Source organism: Antennarius striatus, chromosome 6 (assembly GCF_040054535.1).
Source record: "Antennarius striatus isolate MH-2024 chromosome 6, ASM4005453v1, whole genome shotgun sequence".
Taxonomy (NCBI): Eukaryota; Metazoa; Chordata; class Actinopteri; order Lophiiformes; family Antennariidae; genus Antennarius; species Antennarius striatus.
The window spans coordinates 25,299,337-25,310,740 of NC_090781.1; the positions used below are offsets into that span (position 1 = coordinate 25,299,337).

Sequence of the window (11,404 nt, forward strand, 5' to 3'; positions counted from 1 at the left end):
CTAACCTGACGCCGTCATTTCACGGCCAATTCTGTTTGTCTGCTCCAAGTATTTCACTTTGGGGGGATGTTAGTGTCCCACATTCCTGCCAGCCATCTGCTTTGTGGGTCGGTGAGTGATGATGGAAATAATAAGATGGTGAGAATATTGGTTTTTAAAAGCGACGACAGCAGCAATAAATATGTAATGTGATGTGAGAGCTGTCACAAGCAGCGAAGCACCGACGGTGATTTAAATAAGATGGTTCTTAAAGTGCTGCAGACGGTGGAGAAGTCGGCCCTCTGGTCCGGACTGGTCTGAAGGCACAGACACGTCTCTGACTGTGTGCTCACAAAATTATTAGAATCTGCTTCCATGAAAATTCACACGGGGATAAATCCAGCATGTTGTAATGAAGCTGCACAAAATAACATCATAAACGGGCTGGGATTTGTTGGGGGGGATCGTCCCCCCTTCAGGTTTTCCCATCTCTACCTCTGCTGGATTCATTTAGTTCCTACAGGAGGACGACCTTGTCAATAATTGGTCTTAGTCCACAGAATTCAGTATCACGGGGCCAACCATTAATCTAAAAAAGAATAACGACTGTTGATTGCTTATTTTTCATGATTTTCAACAAGTCACCCCCTGGTTTTAACACACATTTGCTGTTCAGACACACACGGCACACAAAAACTGGCCCGTTGACAGTCGGATGTTGTGTAGAGGCGTTTACATTTCGCTGTTTTCCTGGATGGAGATTCCTCTGTGCACAGCGTGTGTGGTGGAGAGAAAAGCACACTCATGCATTGTAATTTGATCATTTACTGAACACATGGGGAGAGAAGTAAAGCCGTCTCCCTCCCTCTGGACCCGCCGGTCCTCCGTTGTGTTGTTCGGTACCCCACACTCTGATTTACCTGCATTTTTCTTACACATTTGTGCATTTTAGGCATTTAAAATCAAATGTTTTACTCTGCGAGGAACACATTCCAACCAGATGGTTCCTGACAGTCTCCTTTCCGTCTGAATACTAGACAGCTCCTCATCACCTCCTGTCTCCGCTTCACCTCCCGTCCCTCAAACAAGAGGTCATTTTGTCTCAAAGAAATCCTCCTCTGGTGTTCCCGTTGGTCCCGTCTCTCATTCCGTATGTCCTCACCCGACGGCTCCATCTTCTCAGCTCCGTTCACCACCTCATCACTCAGGTGACACGACCATCACCGCTCTCCATCTCCCCCCTCCTCCGACCCCGGCTGACAGCTGGTGGAGGCGGGTGGAGGAGGCGTCGGCGGCGTCGCTTTGAAGCTGCTTACATCACGCAGAGGACCGGCGCCGTGAGGAAAACCCCTCTGGTTCTGCCTCGCCTCGCCTCCAGGAACTGGGCCAGGAGTCGTAATCCATTCAAAGCCCCACGAATTTCTTCATCTCATCACTGAAAATGAGTAAATATTTTTTTCTCTCTTGAAAGAACATTAAAATTCCTTTTCTAAAACTTTTCTCGTCGCTTCTTCTACGAGCGGTTTTACATCTTTAGCACATCCATCCATCCATCCGTCTTCCTATACTCCTAAAAGAGTCCCGACTCCAGGAGTGACTCTTTTAGGACTCTTTTTTTGAGTTAACATTCTTTTAAATTAATAATTTTATTAACTTTATTAACATTTTTAATTGAAACTCGTAAGCAGAAAAACAAAAAGGCTTTAAAAGCAATATTTTTTACACCCAGCTCTCATCTAAAGAACTCACTACACTCCGGATGAGACGCCAGCTTATTGCAGGGCTACTTTTAGTCTCTTTATTACAAATCACACATTATCATCATCGTTATCAGTACTATTATTTTAAATGCAAATTAAATGTTAAATGCAAACAAGCGAAAAAATTCAAACTTATATAATATTATCATTAATATCATCATTTAATGCGAGGAATTGTTACTAAATTCTGGTCCTTGGAATAAAATAATGATAATTTTGCAGGCAGTCAGCAGAATTATATAGGAGTCAGACGGATTTTCATATGGAAATAAATGCAAAACAGCAAAAGCATAAATTTATTTGCATACATCAAAATATAAAAAACTAGATTATGTGTGTTGTTTATTCCTAAAATCTAATTGAGACCTGTGACATCATCACCGCCACCTGGAACCAATCGCACTGCAGTGAAGAAGCCGTTTCCTGTCCTTTCTGCTCCGTTCTGGTAGAACATTCACCTTCAAGGCTGGAGGTTGATAAAATGTTTCCATGCATGTTCTCCTGCACATTTCAGTCCATTCAGATCCTCTCTGGGTTCTCTCATGGCTTCATCGGCCACACGACTGCTGCTCCTCTGCACTTTGGTGTCTCCATTCAGCAGCTCAGCATTTGTTTGTTAGCATTTCCTCTTTCCTCCCTCCGCTCTGCTTTTGGCTCTTTGTGCTGCCCGACTCTCCACAGCCTCAAGAGCTGCTGCTGCCTCCGAATAACAACCCTCTCCTGCTCCAAGATGGACTTGGACGCAGCTCAACAGGCTTGTTTGTGGGTCTTGGCAGCGATTCCTGCAGGCCTGAGTGTACCTGTTTGGTTTTTGTTTGGTTTTTGTTTTTGAATGGTCAAATGGTAAAAAAAAAAAAAAATTGCGGTGTTAGTGCAAGAGGAAGGAAATCAAGATGTCGAGAACGCAAATGTGTGTTTCCTGTTTCTACCTTGGGGCTGACGGGTGCCACTAGCTTTAGCAGAAATACACATAATACAACCAGACCGGCTGCTCTGATCTAACATATCACACACACATACACACACACACACACACACACACACACACACACACACACACACACACTGGAACGCTACACATATAATATGTGCTCACTTTAAATTATTGTCCCAATAACATTAATTAAACCAGTTTCAACCAGGTGGAAATCAGGAGGCTCCACACTGAAATCATTCCACGCAGTTCATGAATGAAAAGTTCATGAATGATGGTACATTTTATTAAAGAAAGCATCAAAGTGACAGTTTATAATTAAAGACCTTTGGCTTAACAGGACTGTTAGAGCTCATCAACACCAAATCATAAGAACATGAGGCCAAAACACTTAATAACTTTCTGAAGTGATGAAATCTTTCTGAGGTTGATTCACCTCTTAGAAGTTCCATGACTGCCCTCCAGAGCCTGGGTCCTGGCCGGGGTTTCTTCCTCAATGAGGAAGCTTTTCCCCACCGCTGTCGCTTATGCTTTCTCTGGAGTGTCCTGTTGGGTTTCTCTGTCTGTTTAAACGCTTTGAAATGTCTGCTGATGTGATTGAATGCTTTATAAATAAGGTTTTATTGATAAAGGTTGATCATTTATTTCAAAATAAAACTTAACTTACTCCTTTTTGCGGAGTTGAAACCATTCGCATCTCAGGATGACATCAGAACCAGTATTTCTGTAAATAGCAGGGTTTCCTCTTTTGTTTCTGACGTCATCCTGTGTTAAAACCACAGCTGCTCATCAATTTTAAACCTAAAGGTTATAAAAATAACACTGAGCTCAACTCATGGATATTTTAGATTTATATGAAGCTTTTCTTTTGGCGCGTTTGATTGAAAACATGAAAATCAGTTATTTTTGACAAAAAAAAATAGAGAGAGAAATAGAAATGTTGTAATGGATTTGTTCCAAACACATTTATTACATTCTTTGTGTACGTAATATCAAAACAGGAATTTTCAATATAAAGCAAAGTGTATCACAAAACGTTCACCACGTAATCTGTAGACCACAAATAGGAAGTGGGCGTGATGATATCCATCTACTTCCTGTGGCTCAGCGGCCTAGTTATAAGAAACAAAAACCAACGCGTGCCAAGGGCAGTGCTGAGGGTGGGGCTGAGGGCGGGGCTGAGGGCGGGGCTGTGCCATGCTGCTACTACATGTCCCATGAACAGATGATTAAGTGGCGGGCTTAACTTTGGTGGAGTGCCCCAGAAGTTAGCAGTAAATCCCCTGCGTCTGATTCCAGACATCACATGAGGATTATGTGCAATCTAGATCCTTTTTAGATCAATTTGACGCAGATGATCCTACATTTGGCAAAGCCTGCAGGATTGGAGTGCTGCTGGCTCCTGAACTGAGGCACTGACGGGAAAGCCTCAGCAACAGCACAGGATTTACACCCAGAGACTCACAACGACCAGCTAAATGATGGCAAAAAAACACAGAGAGAGATGCAACAGAAATGGAGAACTGTAATCTCTTGCATTTTAACGTAAACAACAAAATCAGAGTTCCAAAGATTCAAGTATCCCAAACACTACGAAGGGTAGACTCTGTTGTCAATTTAAAAATTTGAAATCCCTTAAAACCCCCTTAAATTTTTACGTTAACCCGCAAAAAACAGACAATAACCAAATAAGCCTCCTCCATGCAAGTAATGACAGATAAACCTTCAGGTTTAGGTTGTTTGGAGTCACGTCGTTCTCGTTTATACGTCTGTTTTCAAAAAATAAAAAATAAAGTTTACGTCCGTTTACTTCGCTTTACATCTGTTGCCGCAAATACCAGAATCATAAAATCATTAGTAAACCATTAAAAACACATAATAACATGTTATTGTACAATAAATCAGAATAAAACATATAATATCATATTATTAGCCTGTAGCAACCCCCGTGACCCACAATGAGGAAGAAGCAGCTGAAGATGAGACGGAGACGATTTTTATGTACCATATTAAAAAATAAAATTTCAATGTTTGTCAGCTTATAATGGATTCACATTAACCAAATATTATTAAAATAAATTCATTGATAAAGTTCAGTACAAACTGGGAATTAATTCAAGTCACATCACGTCTCCTGGAACCGAGTAATGACGTTTACTTGTACGTGGAATGAAGTGATCTTTCATGATCATGAATAAATAAACATGTTTTTGTCAGGGGGAAGGTTTTATCTTCTATTTTTTAGAAGTTAAACAATAACTTTCAGTCAGCACGAGGGTTTGAGCACGAGTCGTAGCGTTAGCGTCAGCTAATTATCTTACATTTCATCTGCAGTGATTCTTCTGCTGCCTCATTAGTTAAATCTGCACTATCTCACATTTTGCTGATCTGATCAGCTGCACATCCATCTAATTACATCCAGAGGGTTTTCAGTTTGTGAAATAAAAATCAGAAATAAACTTGACAGGTCGACGCTCATATGCATTTTCGATCCGGTTCGGTGATGCTTGGTTACGGTGCAGCTTTAACATGTTCCATAAACATGACCATTGTGTTCGCAGACATGTACGGCTTTTCAAATCTACAGAGAGCCGCAGCGTCTCGTCTGATGATGAATATTTGAATGCGTGTTGTTCTTGAACACGTTTCACTTCAAGGCCGCATCACAGTACAACACCGCTGCAATGTGATGCAAATGAACCATCCAAGAACGTAATTGGAAAGACAGTGTGAATAAGACTGAACACTGGTGCCTTAAAGAAGTGCAATGTATTCATATTTCTTCATGTTAAGCAGGTTTTGGTTATTTGCATTTCTCATTATGATGGTGTTGCAGTGTTCTCCATTAAATCTCCTGTTTTTGACCAGCTGCATCAGTCATTATGATTTATTTTCAGTCATAACAACAACGACAACATTCATTTAAAAAAAAAAGTGATGCATGGCTGGTGTTGCTTGTGTTTGACCGCGTATGAACTCAAACGGAGGCAAAAAAAAATGGCCGTGGAATGTCAGACATTTCATATGATTTTTTTTTTTGTTCTCCAAAATAAAAGCCAAAATGTGATTCTTCATATCACAAAAAGAAATAATGCACATTCCCTTTAAATATCATCTAAAGTATTTTCCGCACTATAAGGCGCACCTAAAGCCTTTAATTTTATCAAAAACCGACAGAGCGCCTTATAATCCAGTGCGCCTTATATATGAACAAGGTTTACAATGGGCCATTCATTGAAGGTGCGCCTTATAGTCCAGTGCGCCTTATACAGACGCTCCTCTACTTACGTTCATTCGTTTTATGTTTTTTTCGATCATTCAAACGATCTTACGTTTGACACTGCGTCCGTTGTTTACATGGTGCAAACGACAGACTGAATTTGCCTTGCTCTTCCCAGTTCATCGCGTGTTACCCTTGTGTTAAGACGTCGTATCTGGGATCTCTGTATTTACATATTTGTTTTGCGTATTTGTAACCCTGAGCAAATATGCTTGGTCAAAAGCGTAAGTCTACAAGTGAAAGTGGTAGTCAACAGACGTGGTGTTTTATAAGATTAGGTAATAGAATGTATGGATGTACATACAGTATGAACGGTCACACATTACTGGAACGAACAGTAACAACTTATGCTCATTTTCACATTACGTTCGGCCGTTCGGAACGTAACTAAAACTGTAATTTAGGAGCGTATGCATATGAGAAATGTTGAAGGTGCGCCTTATAGTCCAGTGCGTCTTATAGTCCAGTGTGCCTTATAGTCCAGTGCGCCTTATAGTCCAGTGCGCCTTATAGTCCAGTGCGTCTTATAGACCAGTGCGCCTTATAGTCCAGTGCGTCTTATAGACCAGTGCGTCTTATAGTACGGAAAATCCTGTAAAGTTACCTACACCTGTCGGTTGCTGTCAGCGATGGCATCAAGAGTGTTATCCACATTCTTTCTCTTCCAAAATCCGTCAAACGAAAAGTAATACAGTAAAGGATCCAGGCAGCAGTTGACGCTCGCAAGACACATCAGCGGCGTGAGAGCAGATCTCCAGTTGTGAAATAAGACGACTAACGACACGGGCAGAAAGAATAACGCGAACATCAGCAGGTTAATGATAAAAATCAGCAGCACGTTCACCTTGTTGTCCACCATGGCGGATTCGTGGAGATGTCGGCGTAGCGTCCGTGACACCAGCGCCGTGCAGACGATGTTGACGGCGAGCATGGTCAGCACCAACGCGGGCTGGACGTAGGCCGCTCCAGGAATGTGAACGCATTGGAATTCAAAGCAGGTGGCGATGTTGTATTTGATTAAAAACCTGGAGAACTCCACGCTTTCCGGGACGTTCACCACCAACACAAACAGCCAAACAACAGCGACGGCTTTCCAGGCGTTGGACGATGTTCGAAGTCCGCGTGACCTCAGGGGATAGACGACGGCCAGGAGTCGGTCCACGCAGATGAAGGTGATGAAGATGGAGCTGGAGCGGATGTTGTTGCGGAAGAGCATCGTGATCCAGATGCACACCATGTAGCTCAGCGGCCAGACGCCCGTGGCGTAAAAGTAGACCCTGGTAGGTAGGGAGATGACCAGCAGCAGGTCTGAGATGGCCAGGTTGACCATGTAGACGGCAGCGGGCGATTTGAGGCTGTGGCAGCGCAGAAATATCCACAAAGACACGACGTTGAGAGGAAGACCCAAGGTCATGACGGATCCAAACACCGCGGCGTACGCCGTGTTCCTCATTTCCAGCTCATTTTTAGTTCCATTTCCTGTCGCGGTTAAGTTGCAGACGTCGTGCATCTTTAAGAAGATTCAGATATCCAAAGGAGCAGATTGTAACCGCAACACGGAATCACAAGCATTCCACCTCCTCGTGAGACGGATGTGAGACCGGCGTGAAGAAGGACGCGATGCGTGTGGAAGCAGTGGAAAGTTTTGAAACAGGAAACAGCTTTGACAAAAAAAACCAAAAAAAAACTACAGCTTTCAAGTGAAACCGGCGGAGTAAGAGTTCCTGTCAGAGGAACGTCTGACAGGAATTAATTCTGTTGGAGTCGTCTTTTGTCTGTGAATTGCAGTATTTAACGGCAGTGGATTGACACCCCATCCATCCCACACAGGCACTTCTACCATTGAAATTCAAGATAAGCTGTGCAATTATGTTAATTAATGAATATACTCTTGTCACCGGAGGAGCAGGGGGTTCAGAATTCCTATGATTATGTTTCAGTCGCCGTGTTTCATACGGCAGAGAACCGTGTGTGTGTTTCCTCATGTTGGACAGCTTCAAACACTTTGTGGAGTTGAATCATTGATCCTGATGTTGAATTCTACATCTAGAACAACTCTTTTTCTTATTATTTCTAAGAGTTTTACTCCTTATTCCATCTGTGGCCCAGAAAAAACTAAACTATTGTAGAACTTCTAAGGAACTTTTTCGGCACTCCTCAAACAAAAAGATGCTTAATCCAACTGAATCTGCAAACAAAAGTGTTCAAACAAAACTTGAACACGACCCAAGTGTGTGATATTTCCTGTTTTATACCACCAGTGTGGTGTCCGAGGTGTGATTCTGTGTGTGAGAGCTACACTCCTAGTTAGGCTACAGTAGATGTTGCCTCATTGAGGTACTGTGGTAATGTGGTTACTGCTGCAGCATCTGAAGGCAACGCCATTAACGCCTCGTGTTACACTTTAAATGAAAGATCAACAGGCATCATTCAACAATGCATAGCAGAGGTAGTACATCTTCTTGGACCAACTCGTATTGTTTCTCTTGACTGACCACTCTATCCGGTGTGTTACTGCTACTGCAAGTTTCAAGAACTTTCTTAAAGTCCAGTGGATTGATTAAAACAGCTTTTGATAGTGTTACTACAGTTAAGGTCCTCCCACCCAGTGATTCTTAAGTACAGTACAACCTCAAGATACGAGTCACCGCTGTCCGTGTTATAAATCGACACATCACCGCTAATCTGAGATACAAGTCGTGCTTCAGGAAACCACCACTAGTTGGTGGATGGATACAACATCAGTGAGACCACATCTCGTTCTTTACCGCGTGTTGGCGGATGGATACAACATCAGTGAGACCGCATCTCGTTCTTTACCGCGTGTTGGTGGATGGATACAACATCAGTGAGACCGCATCTCGTTCTTTACCGCGTGTTGGTCGATGGCTACGACATTAGCGAGACCGCATCTCGTTCTTTACCGCGTGTTGGCGGATGGATACAACATGAGTGAGACCGGATCTCGTTGTCATTGGTGGAGTAAAGACGTAGCTCATGTGTTCTCGTGACTTTTGTGTTTCTTTTCATTCTTTATCACTGTTTACGTAACTTATATATAATTAATTATACACAGGTAAAGTCTCCGTGTATTTAAGAAATGTATTGTTTTTTCATAATTTAGGGGGTTTGAGGCTTTTTTACAAGGCTGGCTATTAACCAATTAGAGGTTAAACGTGTTGTTGGACAGACTCTCCAGCTTCACATCGAACCATTGATTATCTGACTCTGTGGAGGGAAACACACCGGAACGCTTCTCAGATAGTAAATATATGTATTTACTAAACACACTCATGTTCCTACATTTAATGCAAAGTTACAGCATCAATTTTATGTCACAACTTCTTATCTGTGCATCTAATTGTGGAACTTTAGTCCTTCTCGTATTTTGCAGATATAATGAAGAAGCAATTAAAAAATAAACCAGTGTGTCAGCGACTGCACACACACACACACACACTGATGACAGGATGTCTTGTGGTGTTTCTTGTTATATAAAGCATAAATCACAGGCAGATGATTTACTTTAATGTGCTTCTCAATTATTCTGAAAGTAGAAAACATTTTGCACGACTCGTATCTCTGATTTTTGCTTGTATGTCGAAACAAAATATGGACAGAGTGACAACTCGTATCTTGAGGTGCGACTGTTTTTTCCATATTGTTCCATTGTCCTTGTGGGGTGTTTCCTACCTGCCACCAACACACAAAACGCCAGTAGAATGCAATAAAATGTTCTGACTTCTGAAGCTATTAGTGAGAGTCCTTACTGGATGCGCTGCAGTAGAGAAAAAAGCATAACTGTACCTAATGGAGGCCTAAGTGTTGGTTATTATATGTAGTTATATACTGTATGTGCAAACCACCTAACAGGAGATAAACAGACTATTTATGTGCAATCACTCTAGTAGCACCAATAGGTCCATTTCCTGTAGACGAGGTGATCGAATCGTCTCGACTCATCAATACCGAGCTCCATAAATCTCACCTTACCATCTCAGCACTTAAGCCGTTCAGACTTTCTTTGCTTTAACCTTTTGAAATCAAAATTGCTGCTATAGCGAAGGTAATTATGCGATTTTGGCTCACTTCCACAATAAAAGGTTTGGAATAGTTTTGTGGGTTATAGAACTGACTGACTTGTCAATGCTCTGTACTCATATTTAAGAAATGTATTATGTTAGTAATGCATGTGTATTTCTTTTTCTCTTTAAAAAAGAAAAAGCTGTAATCATTGCTTTAAAAATGCAAAACCTGGTAATAGTGTAGACGGATAAATAGACTGGGGCAGTTAAAATTTAAAGACCTAATTAATGTTTATGATTGAACGAACCGAGTCAAGGTTTTTAATATATAATTTTTGTTTCTCGTTTTTTTTTGTACTCTTTCTTTTTTCTGTTTAGTCTGTCTGTTGGTTGCTCAGAAATCAGGACAATCGTCTAGACACACGTCGCCATCCTGTCAGTACCAGGAAGACTCAAGCCAACAAAGCAGAAAATATCAGAGAAATTAAGGGAAAATATATTTGAAGTTTCCTAGAAATAATGTTTTACACCCTGAACAACAGACACCGGTTCACACTTTTGATCACGATGCCCAACATCAGCCCCAGGTCGTCGTCGGCTTTGTGATGCTATCATCACGTCTTGTGTGAAGGCAGCAAAAGATAATCTCAGTCTTCCTGCCACAAACACTGTGGAAAGTTTCAGATTGCGTCAGCGTTTGGTTTGAGATTCAGTTTAGATTCAACCTGATGTTTGTGTCTTTGGAACCTGGATCTCCAGTCCTCCTGGAACCTTTACTGCCTCGTTGAATGTCGTGTTTCCCAGTTGATAGTCCCAATCTGACATTCTAAAGTCTAGGTCAGATACTAGAGGACAACTCCGTCACGGTTCTGTGTTTGTGTCATGTTTGGTAGGAGGCAGGGCCAAACTGGTGGGCAGAGCCTTGTCTACGCACCTGTGCCTCATCTCCACACCTGTGCCTCATCGGACTGATTAGCCTGAGGCTTTTTAAGCCGACTTCTCCATTGGTTCTGTCTCAGATTGTTCTGTATCCTTGTCAGCGCCTTTAGTTTGTTGGACTTCTTAAGTTTTCTTGTGTTTCTGGGTTTTTCCGTAGACTATGAATGAAAGTTTCTCTACTGGTGTTCTGAATATGGGTCCAAACCATATCCATGACACATCCAGTCGGATCTGTCTCTTTGGGATCCAGATTGTTCTTGAATCAACTCAGCCATTGTTGCCTGACTCGACGATCCTCAACACGACTACCTTTGGAGGGAAAAACTGCCAAACATACAAATAAAAGAAGGGTCTTCTTGAAATGAACACCATCAGGTCCCCCAGGAATTCTCCAACATACCAGAACCATTGGTCCATGGAGACAAACGTGCCCAGAAACCAGCGTCCCAACGTTTGATTGATTTTAACACCACTGTCTTGACATTTG

At 42.0% G+C, this 11,404-nt stretch overlaps 1 protein-coding gene across 1 annotated transcript; it reads right to left on the reverse strand.

Annotated features, from left to right (window-relative positions):
- Positions 1-5,631: 5,631 nt before the first annotated feature.
- Positions 5,632-7,531, reverse strand: lpar5b (lysophosphatidic acid receptor 5b). The gene has a single exon (XM_068318068.1). The coding sequence runs from the start codon at positions 7,461-7,463 to the stop codon at positions 6,558-6,560; it is 906 nt and encodes a 301-aa protein (XP_068174169.1). The 5' UTR covers positions 7,464-7,531; the 3' UTR covers positions 5,632-6,557.
- Positions 7,532-11,404: the final 3,873 nt, after the last annotated feature.

What these genes read in the sequence shown, in the direction of transcription:
- lpar5b (XM_068318068.1), bottom strand. Translation starts at nt 7,463, where the DNA reads ATGCACGACGTCTGCAACTTAACCGCGACAGGAAATGGAACTAAAAAT.